This window comes from Impatiens glandulifera, chromosome 3 (genome assembly GCF_907164915.1).
Source record: "Impatiens glandulifera chromosome 3, dImpGla2.1, whole genome shotgun sequence".
Taxonomy (NCBI): Eukaryota; Viridiplantae; Streptophyta; class Magnoliopsida; order Ericales; family Balsaminaceae; genus Impatiens; species Impatiens glandulifera.
This window is the reverse complement of record NC_061864.1, coordinates 23146848-23166545: the sequence shown is the minus strand read 5'-3', so window position 1 is coordinate 23166545 and position 19698 is coordinate 23146848. Positions and strand designations below refer to the sequence as shown.

The 19698-nt window shown below is 31.9% G+C and overlaps 1 protein-coding gene across 1 annotated transcript; it reads right to left on the bottom strand.

Moving 5' to 3' along the window:
- Nucleotides 1-9437: 9437 nt before the first annotated feature.
- LOC124932084 (phenylalanine ammonia-lyase 1-like) lies at nucleotides 9438-11924 on the bottom strand. Its single transcript, XM_047472690.1, has 2 exons — nucleotides 11464-11924; nucleotides 9438-11374 (listed from the first exon to the last, which is right to left on the bottom strand). Exons 1-2 carry the CDS (start codon nucleotides 11862-11864, stop codon nucleotides 9625-9627), a joined length of 2151 nt encoding a protein of 716 aa, XP_047328646.1. The 5' UTR covers nucleotides 11865-11924; the 3' UTR covers nucleotides 9438-9624.
- Nucleotides 11925-19698: the final 7774 nt, after the last annotated feature.

Genomic DNA, 19698 nt, shown 5'->3' with positions numbered 1-19698 from the left:
TAACTCTCGACCCTACAATCCAGACACTTTGAAATTAATCATCATAATTATATATAATTATATATAATTATATATATATATATATATATTAATATTAGTTAGTTAAGAAGTTGAACTTATATTATTAAGAATGTTCCGTGTTTATCAAATTTGATATTAAATTTAAAATATAGAGTTTTATTATTCTAGTTGGTTAAAGGGTTGTACTTATTTTGTTAGCTTGTAAATCTGAAACATAGATATAACATTTTTTATTTTATTTTTAATTGTTTTAAGTTTATGGACGGATCAACTCACAATCCGACTCAAATATCCATTTACTCTCACATATATATCCAAATTAACCGCAACTCTCGATTCGACAATTCAGACGCTTTAAAATTAAGTAATATTATTATTATTATATATATATATATTGATATTGTTAACAAAGTTTTACTTTCATTAAAATAAATTTTGTATAAAATTTAAAATATAAAATCTTATTATCCTAATATTTATATTAACTTAATAAATGTTTAATAAGTAGTCAAAACATTATTCATTTTACTAAGTTAATATTATATCACATAAGATTGAATTGGTATAAACATTCATTTTTTCCCTTGAATTTGAATTTCAAATATTTTGAGAAAACACGCTTTATAAACTATTATTTGAATTTAAATATTTTGAGGAACACACTTTTACTTATAAATTAAGAAATAACACATTTTGATTATAATAGTTCAAAGATTAAGAATTCAACCCTTATATACCAAATTAAAGTGCTCGAGACAGAAGTACAACTACACATAAATTGTGTCAATCAAATATCAGACACACATGTGGGTCAAAGAAAGACTACCAAGTAGCTTGAGCAATCAACACGCCCAGAAATTCAATTGAGATGTGTGACATGTGGTATGTCTACTATTGTTCAATCTTTGTGTTTCATCCAACAATCGACAAACTCAATCCAATCCACGTGAACTCTTTCAAACTACATGAATTTTGTCATGTGTCACAGTCACGAATATCCAATTTAGTGTCCATTAATCGCGGTTGATAGACTTCATCCCCATGAACCTTTCAAACCACTTTAATCTTGTCACATTGCACAATCTCGGTATTTAAATTTCCTGAACATCCAACTGTCTCTCTAAGATGCAAACTGCTCGAAATCTTTGTCGATAACCTTAAATAAAGTATAAACCCCGGCCTTGAGATCAGAAAAGGCAATCTAGTCTTACATTTTTTTCTTGTAATCTACTCCTAAGAATCCTTAAAAGTTGTAATATTGATTAAATTAGTTTTAACAATGTACATAGGAATTTATTAGAATTTTCTCACCTCGGTTAGTTTATATATTGAAATACACAACTAATCGATTTAGGTCGCTTTCAGAAAATCTTGAATTATTGGTCAAACATATATTATAGTTCAATTGTTAAAAAAAATGTAATCAAATATCACTGAATTAATATTAATTTTTAAATTTAATCATAATGGTCGGGCAATTTATAAACAATTTAACCATTAATAAATCAACCAAATCGTTGAGTTCTATTTAGATGTACGTTTATAAATTGTCGTTCATTTATTTTTATCGATTCAATTTAAACTGAGTTAATTCGATTTAGACATTGAATCAGGTTTTTTTAGGTTCTTAAATACAAAATCTAAGCATATTTAGGCACTCACATAAATAGTAACAATAATCTTTCTCAATTAAAAAGTAAAAATTATTTATTTATTTTTTCAGTAATTTAATTTGTTTTAAATTTAAATTTAATTCAAAATTTATGTAAACAAGGAACAGCCCCTAAATATTTTATTCATTTAATTTTGCCTCTAAACTGTTTTATTTAAATTAAAAAGAATTAATACACAAAACCCCCTTCTACAAGTGATCATAACATCTTTGGAGACCATATTGTAAAGAACTCTAAAAAGAAAATTGAAATAATAACTACAATTAAAACAAAAACACGATTAATTGAGAAAGATTGAAAGAAAAACACGAATTGAGAAAGAGGTTGAACATCAATATTGATAACACATATGAAGGAGGTCGATGTTAGTACGATAAAATTTGATCACAAGTTTATATATAAACGTCTAAGATAAATATTGATGAACAAGTAATCATACCAAAAAGATTAATGAAATAAAAATATATATGTGAGCAAATCATGGGCAAATAAAGATGCATTCAAACTGTGAACATCATTTATGATCTAAAAATATCAAGTAGAAGACGAAAAAGAGAAATTGTAATTGACTTACCAAAAATATAAGTGAGTTTGTTAAAAAAAATATTTTTTTGCTTATATATCTTAGCTTTATGTTGTTTAAGTGTGATCTAATTTATGAGGAGCATGTCATAAATTGAACATAATTATTTTTTGTTAACTTTTTATCGTTATAATGCATTATTAATCATTTAATGGATAAATAAAATTGAGTTTTATCATATCAGAAAATATAAAATTGCAAATCCTGTGTTTGGATAGAAAATCATTGATAATAGCAATCTAATTAAACTTATAAAAACATCAATAATATTTCTTTAGACAATTCAAATTCACACCAATAGGTTAATAAGAAGGATTTGCAGCTAACATAAGATATATTAATCAACTGCAACCGACAATTTGATTTAAGAAAAATGACTAACAGTTTTAATATGTTAGGTTTTGCAACAACAAAATTATGGATCTTCTTCGAAATTAAACTTGTAACAAATCAGTTTTCAAATTGTCTATGACGACAAACAGATTACGAAGACTGAAATAGCACAAAACAATAAACGACAACACAATAGACGTGGTTCGGTTAAAATCGACTTACGTCCACGGGAGGGATAAGTTTCACTAAATCAAAAAAATGTCAATAGTAGAAACTTACATGCCTTGCTCTCAAATGAAAGAAGTGATTACACTAGGAATGATTGGACTACTCCACAATCAAAAGCTCTCCCAATCTTTCTCTCTGGATCAGCCAAAGAACAAGAAGAAGAAGGAAACCAGAAAACCCTAGATCTGTAATTCACTCTCTCTCAACCATACTGTGTTATGAGAAAATACCGAAAAAAATATTTATACTCTTACCCGTTTTCATAACAGAAAACCCTGACCCGTTTACCCAGAATTTAAAAAACTCGCCCGCAATGGCAAGGAACACCTCAAGATTCTCCACCTTCCGAGCCATGGGAGAATGTTGTTATAAACATTCATCATCGTGACGCTTCTTCCAGAACCATTCCGGCTTTGGCACAACATATCTCATGCTTGCCTCTTGGCAAACCCTTTGTCATCATATCTGACCCGTTCTCATCTGTATGCACTTTCTCCAAGTATAACTCCTTCTTCTCAAGCACTTCACAGATCCAATGGTACCTTCTTTGGATGTGTTTTGAACGTGAATGGAAACTTGGATTCTTGCTCACATGTATAGCACTTTGTGAGTCACTAAACACCACAAACCTGTCTTGTGCAATGCTTATTTCTTTCAACAATTCTTTCATCCATCTCATTTCCTTACAACATTCAGTAATGGCAATATATTCAGCTTCTGTAGTAGACAAAGCAACACATTTCTGTAGACGAGACTGTCATGATACAGCTTCTCTTCCAAAGGTAAACAAATACCCTGAAGTTGATCTCATAGTGTCAATATCACCACTCATATCTGAATCAGAAAACCCTTCAACATGTGGCTTTCCAATACCATAACACAAAGCGTATTTGGAGGTCCCTCGAAGATATTTCATTAGCCACTTAACCGTTTCCCAGTGTGTCTTACCGGGATTTGAAAGGAAACGACTAAGTACTTCAACCGCATGAGCTATATCCGGTCTTGTACAAATCATTGCATACATCAGACTGCCTATTGCTGAAGCATATGGAACACTGCACATTTATTGTCTTTCCTCTTCATCCTTGGGAGACATTGTCTTGTTTATTTTCAAGTGTGTAGCCAATGGACAAGCAACTGGCTTTGCCTTGTCCATACAGAATCGTTTTAAAATCTTCTCAATATATCTCTCTTGAGACAACCATAGCCTTTTCTTCACCTGATCACGAATGACCTGCATTCAAAGAATTTGTCTTGCTTGACCCAATTCTTTCATCTCAAAAGACTTAGCCAAATTCTTTTTCAACTAGGCAATCTTGAGTTTGTTTCTCCCAACAATCAACATGTCATCAACATATAGAAGAAGTATAATAAAATCATTAGAAGCAAACTTTTGTAAAAAGACACAGTGGTCTGTAGACGTCTTCATGTACCCATGGATGATCATGAACGACTCAAACTTAAGATACCACTGCCTTGGTGCTTGTTTCAAACCATACAGACTTTTGACAAGTTTGCACACCTTGCTTTCCTCACCTTTCTTATTGTAACCTTCAGGTTGCTCCATATAAACATCTTCATCCAAATCACCAAGGAGAAATGCAGTCTTGACATCAAGCTATTCAACCTCAAGATTCATACAAACAGCTAGACTTAACACCACCCGGATAGAAGTCATCTTCACTACTGGTGAGAAAATCTCATCATAATCGATTTCATGCCTCTGGCCAAAACCTTTGACAACCCGTCTAGCCTTGTATCTTGTCTTGCTATCATCACCTTCTTGCTTGATCTTGTATACCCGTTTATTTTGTAATACTTTTCTGTTCTTTGGTCTTTCAACTAGATCATATGTGTTATTTTTCAGCAATGACTTCATCTCTTCATCCATGACAGCTAGCCATTCTTTCTTATGAGAATCCTCAAGAGTCTCCTTATAGCATATAGGCTCCCCACAATCAGTTAGAAGGACATACTCTGTAGCATTGTACTTAGAACTTGATCTTTTCTCCCTAGTAGACCTCCTAAGTACCTCTGTTTGTTGATTATGTTGATTTTCATCTTCTTGCTGAACTTCAAAATTAGCCTCAATATTATCACCAAGATCAGTTGTTGTATCATTTCCATGGCCTATAGCTTGACCCTGAGGAACATCATCATCACCATCTGAGTCTGAATCTACATGTGGCCTTGTCTCCTCAACATCATGAGACAACTCAAGACTAGAAAGATCACGTATGTATGAATCAAGTTTTTCACCATCTTCAAAATTCTTAATAGTCTGATCTTCAAGGAATACCACATCTCGGCTTCTCAAAACCTTCTTGTCAACTGGGTCATAACACTTGTATCCCCACTTTTTATCACCATACCCCAAAAATATGCATTGTCTGGTTTTTGCATCTAGCTTAGACCTCTCATCTTTTGGAACATGCACAAAAGCTCTACAACCAAAAACACGTAAATAGTCATAATTAACATCTTTACCTGATCAGATGCTTTTTGCACACTTATTATTCAATGGCTTGGAGGGAGAACGATTGATCACATACTCTGCAGTGCTCATGGCTTCATCCCAGAAATGTTTAGCCAACTTGGCATGGAGAGAATACTCCTCATCCGTTCTAACATTGTTCTGTTCATCCTCTCTTCCACACCATTTTGTTGTGGAGTCTTGGGCACAGTCTGTTCATGTCGAATACCCTACTCTTTGCAATAATCATCAAATGAGCCTATGTACTCTCCCTCATTATCTGACCGCACCCTCGTTAGTTTTCTTCATATCTCTCTTTCAACCACCTTGTGAAAGACCTCAAACCTTGATGCAACCTCATGCTTGGACTTTATAGCATAGGCCTAAACCTTCCTAGATGCATCGTCTATGAAGGTTACAAAATAGGAAGCACCACCTATGGATTTAATCTTCATAGGACCACAAACATCTGTATGGACCAGTTCAAGGACATTCTTTTTCAGTTCCACTTTCGAATTATTGAAGAACACTCTGTTTTGCTTACCCTTCAAGCAATGCTCACAATTTTCAAGATGAGCATCCTTGAGATTCAACAACTCATTCCTCTTGATCAAAACATTCAACCCTTTTTCACTAATGTGACCTATTCTCTTGTGCCAGAACTCAGAGGATGACTCCATCAAAACAGAATATGATGCGTCATAGACAATTTTCAAATTTGTCTTGTATAAGGAACAACATTTCTTACCTCGTGCAACAACCAATGAACCCTTGCTTAGCTTCCATGCTCCACCACTGAAAACATTTTGATAGCCTCCATCATCGAGCTTACCTGCAGAAATTAAATTCATTCTCAAATCAGGAACATGTCTTACATCTCTCAATGTCAGGAAACAGCCCATGTTTGTCTCGATTCTAACATCACCAAGACCAACTATCTTGGACACATCACTGTTACCCATGCGAACCTCACCATAATCACCAGCTTTGTAGGACTAGAAGTAACCTTTGTGTGGAGTAATATGGAATGAGGCACTTGTGTCAACAATCCATGCTGTTTCATTTGAAGATGTGTTAAGACAAGAGTCTTGACAATTAGAAGCAATGTCAGTTCACCATCTGAAGCATAAGCAGATGTATCTGCACTCTGTTCTTTCTTTTCTCTGGACTTCACTGTACTCTTCGCTTTATCATTTTTAAATTTCCAGCACTCATTTTTCCAGTGACCCATTTTGCCACAGTAATGGCAAGCACCATCATTCTTTGGAGCTCTAGACTTTCCCTTGCTCGAACCACTTCTATTATCCTTTGATTTTCCTCTATCAGCCACCAACATATCAGACTTAGAGGGTTTATCCCCCTTTCGATTCTCCTCATCAAATAAGGAACTGGTGACAAATGTCATGTTGACTTTACCATTTGGTGCTGAGTTGCTGAGAGTGATAATAAGTGTCTCCCAACTTGCAGGCAAAGATTCAAGGACAAAAAGTGTTTACACCTCATCATCAAAGTTTATCTTCATACTACTCAACTGATTCAAAATATTTTGAAATTCATTCAAGTGTTCAGCAATTGATTTATTATTAATGTACTTCAGATTCACCAGACTTCGTACCAGTGCTGTTTTATTCCCTGCTGACCTCCCAGCATAGAGAGCTTCAAGTTTGCTCCACACACCATCCGCCGTAGTCTCATTCTCAACATGATGCACAACATTTATACCAACCCAGGAATGAATAAAGCTGCAGGCCTTTCTATCTATCTTTTTCCAATCAGCCTCTTTTGTAGTCTCAGATCTAACACCCTCATTTTCAATTACTTCATTCAAATCATCTGAAACTAACAGATCACTAATCATCAATTTCCATTGCCTGTAGTTTGTACCATTCAGACTCACCATATCAGGTCTAGATTTCCCCATTATTACTACCTTAACAACTAACAAAAAACCCAGCAAAGAAACCAGTTGATCTCTTCTATGAATTTCGCCAAATAATCAGTAGAGCACTCAGCTCCAATGTTAAAACAGATAATCAATCAATACTGCTCTAATACCACTGTTGGGTTTTGCAACAGCAAAACTATGAATCTTCTTCGAAATCAAACCTGTAACAAATCAGTTTCTAAATCGTCTATGACGACAAACAGATTACGAAGACTGAAATAGCACAAAGTAATAAATGACAACACAATATACGTGGTTCGGTTAAAATCGACTTACGTCCACGGGAGGGATAAGTTTCACTAAATCAAAGAAATGTCAATAGTAGAAACTTACATGCCCTGCTCTCAAATGAAAAAAGTGATTACACTAGGAATGATTGGACTACTCCATAATCAAAAGTTCTCTCAATCTTTCTCTCTGGATCAGCCAAAGAACAAGAAGAATAATGAAACTAGAAAACCCTAGATCTGTAATTTACTCTCTCTCAACTTTACTGTGTTATGAGAAAATACCCAAAAAAAATATTTATACTCTAACCCGTTTTCATAACAGAAAACCCTAACCCGTTTACCCGGAATTTAAAAAATCCGTCCGCAATGGCAAAGAACGCCTCAACATGATATAGATATTATAAATAGTTTAACAAGAAATCTTCACATCCCGACAATTTTAAAATAAAATAAAAGGTTTGAACAAATATTTTGAAAACAAATGAGTTCTTTATTTACTTAGGACTTGTTTGGATATGGATTATTTACACAGTCAGATTATTAAGAAAAATAATAATTGGGGGATAATTTTGAATAGGTAGAATTTTTTTTAATAAAATGACCTAAGACGTGTCGGTTTGGGTTATATGAATAACTCAAATCCAAAAGACATATTTTTACTTCACATCTCTTTCATCACATTGCACAATACATTAACTAAAATACTAAATAACTTTCGTTTTAAATTAACTTTTATTTTATCATTATATATTAATAATTTTTAAGTCTTTTTACTCACAAATATTTTTACTCCCTCAAAATCATCATAAATTATTATTTTCAAATAATTTATCGTTTTTCAAAAACTTTTATTCGAATAAGGCACTAAAAGGTATTAATATATAATGATAAAATATAAAATATTTTAATATTTTAATTATTTGTTGGGATGGTTATTAAATAATAATTAATAAGAAACAAACAAGAACTTAGAATAGAACTAGTTCCATTCTGAAATTTTGGGCCTATGCAAATTTAAATTTTGGGGCCCTAAAATAGTAAAAAAAATATAAATAATTAATATATTATAATACGAGATAAAAAGGAGATAAAAATGTTATTTTTATAATAAAGGAGAAAAAAAAGGAAAAAATAATATTAATAATATAATACTATTAAATATAAAAAAATAGGGCCCCATGCAAGTGCATTGTTTGCCTTAAAAGGGCCGGCCCTGGTTCCATCTAGTGTTTCATGGCTACTTCAATTTACAAAGCCCAAATTAGTTTGGTCATACACTCATACTATATATGGTGGCTCACATGGTGGTTTTAGGCAGCTTTACAAAGCCCAAATTAGTTTGGCCATGCCCAACATGGTGGCTCACATGGTTTTCTTAAGCATCTACAAAAGTAACTGACATGTTTTGCCATAACGATCATATAATATTTTTACTTTAATTTCTTAAGCTCTCTTGTCGAAATGATGTCGATCATCTCGATGCATGGGCAACCTCAAGCACATTTATCAATTTCACATCTTTTATGTATTGCGGTGAAATACTAAATCTTTAGAATTTAGTTTAGACGATGACTAAGATACAATGAATGATGTATGAGTCTCTCGAAGCATATGACATTCTTAAATCGTTTGGTCACTTTTCCTATCATGTTTTTGTGAACTATATGACTTAAAAAGATTAGCGTAGTATTCGACAAGCACCATAATAGGGTGCTTTTAAAATGTTGGTCGGAGAGTTTAACGCATTTTTTTAGGACCCTCATGTTAGTAATTTTTGTTTTCATTATTTTTATTTTTTATTCTTCTTTGTCTCATGCTTAGTTTAAAGTGAACTCTCACTTTTTATAAACTACCCATTTAAAAACTACACAAATAACTTTCTAACCAAAAATTTGTTGCAAAATAGATTAATATTCATTCAAAAACAAATTGATAATTTTAGGCAACAAAGTTGGGAAACATTTCATTCATTCCAACTCTTATTGTTTACATATGTCTACATAACCAACAAAGACAATATATAATTTCATTAGACAGACAACAAACAAACAAACAGAAAGGCTACTAGAAAACAGATGATGTTCTTAGGAATGGAAATCCTTGACAAATTACAGCAAAAAAATAAAATAAAATAACCCTTAACAGATAGGAACTGGTGCACCATTCCATCCCTTGAGGCATTCCAACAACGGGTCGATGATCTCTCCTTTTGTCATTGCAGTAAACACGACATCGAAATCCTCTCCCGGCGACCTTACATTCTCTCCGGTCAGCAGCTCCGTCCCCAGCTCTTCCCTCACAAACTTGTACAGAGGATAAGATCGACATTCCTTGATCTTGTTTGGAATCGCAGCATCCCCATTCTCAATTGCAGCCCTAGCACTCTCCACTTCCTTGGGCAAAACAGCTTTCAACTCTTCCTCAAAAACTTCAATCTTGTGAAAGATTGAGCTATTAGGATTCTTCTCCAAATCTCCATTTTTCAAAGCGTGTTCCACAAGAACTCCTCTCAATTTCGTCATCAACGGGTAAACAGAGCTGCAAGGATCGTCAGCGTACGCGAATACATATTCACGTTCAACCACCCTAAGCAACTCCAACTCGCAAAACCTGGAAGGGTGCAGCTCACCGTTTGGACCCACAGTTAGGACACGTTTCACGACCTGGCTTACAGTGTTCTTAACCGCGTTCTTCACGTTCTCTTCCACGTGACGTAAATCAATCGCTTGGCATAACGCTACTAGAAATGTGGTTGACATAAGTCGGAGAATGTCAACAGCTTCTGCAGTTTTTCTAGAGGAAATCAGGCCGAGGGAATTAACATCTTGGTTATGTTGTTCAGCGCTTTGAACATGGTTGGTGACAGGGTTTCCTAAGAACTGGAGTTCAGAGCAGTATGACGCCATGGCGATCTCGGCTCCTTTAAACCCGTAATCCAAACTTGGGTTTCGTCCACCGGAGAGGTTTGAAGGCAACCCGTTGTTGTAGAAATCATTAACAAGCTCGGAGAATTGAGCAAACATTAACTTTCCAATTGCTGCAATAGCCAGCCTGGTGTTATCCATGGAGACACCAATTGGGGTTCCTTGGAAGTTACCACCGTGTAAGGCCTTGTTTCTGGAGACATCGATCAATGGGTTGTCGTTAACCGAGTTGATCTCCCGTTCAATGGACTTAGTCGACATTCGAATCACCTCTATTTGCGGTCCGAGCCATTGAGGGGATGTCCTGAGTGCATATCTGTCCTGTTTAGGCTTCTGCAATGGGTCGGTATCATGGAGTTGTTTCGCCGCCTTAACGTACTCACTTCCCTCAAGAATATGTTCCATAATAGCCGCGGCTTCAATCTGACCCGGGTGGTGTTTCAGTTTATGAGTCAAATGATCGGTAAACTCTGGTTTCCCCTGCATCACTTCAGCGAAAACAGCTGACAGGACTTCGGCTAGAAGTGCTAATATATTGGTCTCAAAAAGGACAATTGAAGCCAACCCTGATCCAACCGCGGTTCCATTAACAAGTGCCAGGCCTTCCTTCGGCTGGAGCTCAAAGAACCCTCCCTGGACCCCGGCAAGTTCAAAGGCTTGTTCTGCGTTCAGGGTCTGACCGTCAGGTCCGACAGCTTTTGAGTTGGGACGGCCGGTGAGGAGACCGGCGATGTAGGAAAGTGGGACCAGATCACCGGAGGCAGTGATGGTTCCACGGAGGGGGAGACATGGGGTCACGTTGGTGTTGAGGAATTTAGTTATGGTTTCAAGGATTTCAAATCTGATGCCGGAATAGCCTTGGAGGAGGGTGTTGATTCTGACTACCATTGCCGCCTTTGTGGCCGAGCTCGGCAACGTGTGGGTTGATTCTGTTCCATTACCAAATACTCCAGCATTCAAAAACCTGAAAATATTGAAACATTGAACCCCATTTTAGATCTAGAAAAATAAATTATCAAAACAACCATTCATCAAACAAAGCCTTGAAATTACCTAATAAGTTCCTTTTGAAGAGCACCACCATTTTTAGTTCTCCGGTGAGAAGTAGCTCCAAACCCAGTAGTGACACCATAACTATCAGTACCCTTATTCATACTATCCATCACCCAGTCGCTACTAGCCTTCACACCAGCCCTGGCCTCCTCAGCCAGCTCAACTTTCAAGTCACCGGCGTCAGAAGACGCCGCAACAGCGGCGACCTGAGATATAGTAAGTGTCTTGCCGCCGATCTTAACAACAGGCTTCCTATATTCATCAACCATTTTTTTCACCTCCTCCCAATGACTACCCTTAAGCCCATCTGCCACAAAACCCCAATTCAAAGGATCATTTCCTTTCAAACAGAGTCCTTCTGAAACCACATGATTCTGAATGCTCTCACCAATCTCACCCATTTCTTAGATCTTTTAATAAAACCAGAGAGGATAATTCAGTTAGTTTGGATTTCCTGAGGAAAAAAGGGTTGAGTTGTATTGATTTATATAGTTGAATGAGCTAAATGTATCTATGGTTGGTAAATGCGTGCGTACTTTTTTTTTTTTTTTTTTTTTTTTTGGGGGGGGTAGGTGGGGGGAAGGGGATTTGGCAGGAAAGAAAGGGAAAATGGAGATGTTGGTTGAGAAGGAATAGTAACCGTTGATGAAAGGTGATCAATGGTGGAGAAAAAGTGGGGTCATTTTGATGATGAAGATGAGATCAAGAATGGAGGTGTGTTGTGGTTGGTGGGAATGGGAAGTCTGCAACTACTACTACAACATGGGTTCTCTTTACATAAGATAATTTGAAAATATAGGTTTGAACTTTAATTTTAATATATTCTTTTAATAAAAAAATACTTTTAATTGATTGGGGTGTAAGAAATAGATATATTACTTTGGAAAGTCATACTTTTTCACTATTACTTCTCCTTATTTTTGAAAATTATCAAAATAAAAGGTTTAAATAATTTTATTTTTATTTTATAATAATTAAATAAAAAATATTAGGTCAAAAGTTAATAAAAATTATTTTTTATTATATTTATAGATCAAGATATAGAAAATTGAATTTTTTTTTTTACCAAATATTATTGGTTTTGATATTTGAAAAAGAAATTATGCTTATAATTTAATATTAATAAGTAAATGAATATTGTTTTGTAAGAGATTTTAAATTTTATTATAAATCATTATCTCTTCTATTCTCAAAAAAAAAAAAAAAAAAAAAATTTGACAAATCTATATAATAACCAAATTGGACTAATAAATGTTTATCACATCATCTACATTGATTTCATATAGTTATATATTTTATAAACCAAATTCCAATAATGAATGTTTATCACATCATCTTCATTGATTCCTAACCCCCACTCCAATTGTGTTGTTATTTTGTTTACTAATATTTGCTGGCTGATGACAATAGTGCTTCCCTCATCTAAATTCTAATTAGCTCATTTCCACCTTTATTTCTTTTAATTTTTATTTTTATTTCTGAATTCGGATAAACTATATTTGGGGTGGGTATGAGTGGTGTGTTGATACAGTTCATTAAATAATATAGGTTATTTTAATTAATAATAATAAAATCAACTTTTGTTGAATTTTTATATTTTATTTAAGATTAAAAAATATATATTTTTTTATTGATCAAAACTACTTTATGTTTGACCAAAGTATTAAAAAATACATTTTGAGATCATTGTTCAAAAATATATGGTTTGTTAAAATTTACAAATAATATATATATATATATATATATATATATATATATATTAATGGAAATTATGATCTAGATAAAATGTTAGGTATAAATAAAAAATTATTATTATAAATAATATATATGTCAAACTAAACAATGATATATTCTTGTCATGGAAAATTTATTAGTCAAATAAAAAATAATTAGTATTCTCAATTTAATTTTGATAAAAATATTGAAAAAATTATTTTGCAAATTTTAAAATTACTTCATCCAATCAATTTGATTTTAAAATTTCTTTTTACATACTTATCAAAAGTTATATATATTGATTCTTTATTATTTTTCATCGTAAACTTTGTTTTTCTTTATGTTATATTCTCAACATTGAAAAATGACTGATAGATAAAATTTGTGTGATGGAACGACGTGGCATGGCATGGCATTAGACAGAAAAAATCAAATATTTTCTCTCATTTTCTATTTCATCCCATTTTTTTCTTTTTCCAATAATAAATAAGATGATATCACGTTATTCTCTCATTCTCTCACCCAAATTTTTCTTCTTATCAGTTTTTCAAAGTTTACCTTCCTTATTAATTAATGCATGACTCTGAAACTCTTATCCTAATATCCCATCTCACAAGTCTCTTCTAATATCTCTAGTTTATCTCTTTATTTTACCAATTTATTTTTATTTTCAAATAATTTTATATTTTATATTTTTTAAATTTCATAATACAAGTTTTAAAGTACATTTGTACATATTATATATTTAAAAAAAATTAACCTTAGTTTCAGAAAGTATTCACTCTGACATTGATCAATTTATTAGAAACACTATTAATCTTCATTCTTTGATTATGTTTAATGTAGATTTCCACTATTTAAGGACAATTGGAAAAAAAAATGATCAAAATAATTTCATTATCACGTTAACAATTGACACAATCATTTTCAAGCACTTGGTATTTGTTAATATTGTCTTTAGTACTGATTTTCCAAAGAATGGTAGGTATAATGTGAATTGGTTACTATATATAAGATGAAACTAGTTTATTTGAATTAGAGAATTTGTAATATTTATTCGTTTTTTATTATATTTTCTCATAGTAGTTTGTGTTCATTAATAACCTTAGCTAAATAATTATTGACATATTTACAAAGTATTAACTTATTTATGTTTCATTCTAAAACTTTTATATAAAAACTATGTCTGAATTATATTCATTCTTTTCAAGGTTAAGAATTATGTTAGAAAAGAAGTTTTTATTTTATCATTTTTAGTTTTGATTGGCGAAGAAAAGTGTTTTTATTTTACTTTTAGTTTTAAATTACATGAATTTAGCATATTTTTATATATTTTTTAAAAAAATTTAATATACTAATTATTAGTGATTTTTTTAATTTGTAAGCACTAAAAATCTACGCACTAATTTATAAAATTAAAATAATTATTTTAATTTATCTTTAAATAAATAAAATTAAAATAATTAACTCATGGCCAAACCCAATTAAAATAATTAATTAGATTAATTATTGTAAAAATAAAAGTCTAATTAATTAAATAAAATTGTCAAAATAATGAAAATAAAATTATTGGGATAAATGTTGTACTCATTTATCTTAAAATAAATTTTTTAAAAAATTATGAATTAAAATAAATAATTTATAATGAAATGAGGTAGTCATTTCATCTCCCAAAATTATTTATTTGACTCTAAAATGTACAAACAAAATAAAAATAAAAGCTCACTTAGACGTATGTACTTGTACAAATAACTCACTTAAAGATATGTACTAATAAAATGTTGTTTAAACATATAATATTATAAAATTGGCTCATTTGTCTCTTTCAGTAACCATAGTTAATATTTATTTTTAAATTTATATATTTATTAATTAAATATTAATATACTCTCTCATTCTTTTACATTAATAAATGAACCCTCTATTTTTATCGTTTTTATAAATTTTTTATTATTTTTATATAAGTATTTATTTTTGATTATTTTAATTTTATTTTATATATATATATATATATATTAACTTTATATTTTTTCTTATATTAATATTGATTATTAATTATTTTAAAATTATTTGGTCCCAATAATTAAATATAACAATGATTTATACTTTCAACAATAAAAATACTTTAACAAAAAAATAAATTAATTAATATTTGAATAATAATAACAACTCTTTCATCAAACACCAAAAGAGTAATAATAAAATACGAGCACATAAATGCTTACTTTGGAGAGAAGGAACTGAGAAAGAAAGAGAGTGGAGATGTGCGATTTGGAGTGAATATATATTAGGGGTTTGGCCGCCTGGTTACATGATCATGGGTTTAAGTCGGAAATTGGACGAAATGACCCTAAAAAATGGGTTAGATGCGCCGTGACCCCTTTAATTTTTTTTAACGAAAATACCCATTTCGTGTAATGCAAAGCGGAGGATCGTCACGCAAAGGGATGGCATGTGGAAAGTCCAGAATGATCGTGTCCTTCGCGTGACGATTATGTCATTCGCGTGACGATCCTGCCCTTCGCGTGAGACGTGGTAATTTCGTTAGAATATTTTGAAGTGGTCATTTGCGCAATTTAATTTATGCGTTGGTCACGATTAATAATATAAAAAACCGTAAAAAAAATTACGGATAACATTTTTAATTTTATTTTTAACCGTTTTAAGTTTATGAGTGGGTCAACCCACAATCCGACCCAAGTATCCATTTACTCAACATCATTATATATATATATATATATTAGTTAATTAAAAAATTGAATTTATATTAATGTTAAAACGTCCCGCGTTCATCAAATTTGGTGTTTAATTTAAAATATAGAGTCTTAGTTGCCTAGTTGGTAAAAGGTTGTACTTGTTTTTGTTAGGTTGCAAGTTCGAAACATACCTCTAGCATTTTTAATTTTATTTTTAACCGTTTTAAATTTAAAGGCGGGTCAACCCACAATCCGACTCAAGTATCCAAATTAACCACAGTTTTCGACCCAGCAATTCGGACATTTTAAAAATTAAGCATCATTATATATATATATATATATATATATATATATATATATATATAGATTAGTTATATATATATATATATATATATATATATATATATATATATATATATATATATATATATATATATATATATATATATATATATATATATATATATATATATATATATATATATATATAGATTAGTTAGTTAAAAAGTTGAACTTATATTAATATTAAAACGTCTCGCGTTTATCAAATTTGGTGTTAGAATTTAAAATATAAAGTCTTTGTAACCTAGTTGGTTAAAGAGTTGTACTTGTTTTGTTAGGTTGCAAATTCGAAACATACCTCTAGCACTTTTAATTTTATTTTTAACCGTTTTAAATTTAAAGGCGGGTCAACCCACAATCCGACCCAAATATCCAAATTAACCACGGCTCTCGACCCGGCAATCCGGACACTTTTAAAAATTAAGTATCATTTTATATATATATATATATATATATATATATATATATATATATATATATATATATATATATATATAGATTAGTTAGTTAAAAAGTTGAACTTATATTAATATTAAAACGTCCCGCGTTTATCAAATTTGGTGTTGAATTTAAAATATAAAGTCTTTATAACCTAGTTGGTTAAAGAGTTGTACTTGTTTTGTTAGGTTGCCATACCTCTAGCATTTTTAATTTTATTTTTAACCGTTTTAAATTTAAAGGCGGGTCAACCCATAATCCGACCTAAGTATTCAAATTAACCACAACTCTCGACCTGGCAATCCGGACACTTTAAAAATTAAGCATCATTATATATATATATATATTAGACAAAATAATGTTCCTTATTATTACTATAAGTCATGAATAAAAATTAAATAAAAAATTATTAATTTCATTTTGGTTCATATTAAATTAAACAAGAAAGAAATTCTTCAAAAAAAATATTAAGTAAAACATAAAAATCATAAATAAGTTACTAATTTTTTTTTATAAAAACTGTTAAAAAAAAGATGAAATAAGAAAAAGAAACTAATATAAAAATAACAATAAATTTAAGAATGAAATAAATCACCTGGTTTAATTGATGTAAAAGAAGGAGAGAATATATTAATATTTAATTAATAAATATATAAATTTAAAAATAAAAATTAACTATGGTTACTACAAGATGATTAAATGAGTCAATTTTTAATAGTACGTATGTTTAAACGAACTAGTTGTACAAGTACATACGTCTAATTGAACTTTTTTTATTTTAATATTTTGTGTATTTAAAAATATTGAGATTAAAGCTAAAAGGGTGAAAGAAAAATTAATTTCAAACAATGCCTTAAAGTTTTAAATAAAAAATAAAATCTACAATCGGGTGTAGCCGAAATCCTATGAGATGGCTATAGCCAAAATCGCGTCCGCTGGATGAGTATTAGATTCTCATCCAACGCCCGAGAGCTGGCCGCGTACTCCATTGTAACCGAGGAAGCGTGTGTGTATTGCACCGGATCGGCTAACGCCCATTAGCTAGATCGCTAACGGAACGTCCAGACGCAAAAACGCCTTGACGGATCATTGACAAAATGCCAAACGCGTGCAAAACGATGTCGTTTTGGCCTCCGATCGTCTTTCTCATCGCGACGCCGCAAAGATAAGGATGAAGATCCGTCTTTGATTTTGCCAACTTAGAACGACTCAACCGATAGTCCACCTTTTTGTCTGATTCAAAAGTTGGGTGATCATTTCTTCTACTTCCATAGGGGTGATTCATCCCTATATTTCCAAGTGGGATTAAGCATAGCTAAAACTCCATTAATGGCTTTTGGCTGATTCGATCCACTTAAAGCTTCCACCGACTCCAGGATGTTATAAATACATCCCCTAAGTCATTCTGAATCCAAGGAATCCACTCTCCACCTTCAAATAAAAAAAATCAAAAATCCGCCATTGAAGCATGATGCTTTTGGATTTTTCGAATTTTCTCTTTAAGCCTTAAAGCTTGGATCTGAATATCCCAAAAGCTTCCTTAAGAACCAAGGAGTGTTCTCCAATCCTTTATAAGGTTATAATCACCCTCTAATTCATATTTACAATTTGATTTTGAAATTTCTATATTTCAAATTGCATAAGCTTGTATGTTTGTTGATTATGGTATTTTATGGTTGAATATTGATCTTAGGATCATTTATGAACTTTCTGAATATGTTAATAATAATCAATCAACCTAAAACGGAAAACTCAAACTAGAATTTTCAAAAAAAAACTTATTTGTTGTTCTTTGGATAATTCTCTTGAATCACAACCTAGAAAACATCCCAACATGATTGTAATGATGTTGGGCAACTGTTTGGATCATGTTTAATCCATCTTGTTAATGTTTGATCAAAATCAAAAATTTCAAAATAAGTGAAATTTTTAAGTTCTTGATTTGGTCAAAACGAACAAGCAGTATTCATGTTTTGGTACCAATCAAGTATATGAGATATATGGAAGCTATTGGATAACTCTTTTCTCCTCAAAACAAATTTAAAATCAAAAATTAAAATTTTGATCACAAACTATTTAGAATGATTTGATCATCATTCAGGTTGATTGATACCTTGAGATGATGATCAATGTGTTCCTGGGAGCTTTGTGAAGTTACCCAAACCATTAGATCAATGAATCCAATCTAAAAAACAAATTTATAAAACGGTACTATTGTGTTCTTGAGGACTGAGACTTGTTAGCCTAAGATCGAAATCTATGACCAAGAAATTCGAACCTAGGACCGTGACTTAGGACCGAGGATTTCAATAGGACCGAGAGGTTCGACTAATGTTCTTGAGTTAGGACTGAGAGGTCCGACCAATGTTTTGAGCTAAGACTGAGAGGTCCGACCGATGTTTTTGAGTAGGACTGAGTGGTCTGACCGATGTTTTTGAGTAGGACTGAGAGGTCCGATCGATGTTCTTAAGATATGACCAAGAGTTCCAACCGAATATTTTCATCTAGGACCAAAGGTTCCCGAACCTAAGACCGATGAAATTAGCCTAGAGCTAATCTAAGACCGGTGGGTTTATACACCCAAACCGATGAACTTAGCATAGGTAGGGATGACAATGGGTATCCGTATACCCGATATCCGTGGGTACCCGATGGTCGGGTTTGAGTATTTTAAATCGGGTTTGAGATTGGGATCGGATATTGGGAGGGGAAAAGCTACCCGATTGGGTACGGGGTCGGACATTAGGAGTGTGTGAAACTCAAACTCGATACCCAATACTCGACTATATTAATATATATATATATATATATTTATTGCTAAATATTATTGTGATATTTCACATCCATCCTTATCTTTATCATAATTATATCATTTAAATTAATAATATCCACACTACACTCTTACTCACACTTCACTATTTCTCGTACATCTTTTTTTTATTATAAAAAACTTATTTCTCCTTAATCACTCTTCATCTTCGTCTTCATCTATTAATATTTTTCAAAATTCTCTATATTTTCTTCATCAATTATAGTATAACAA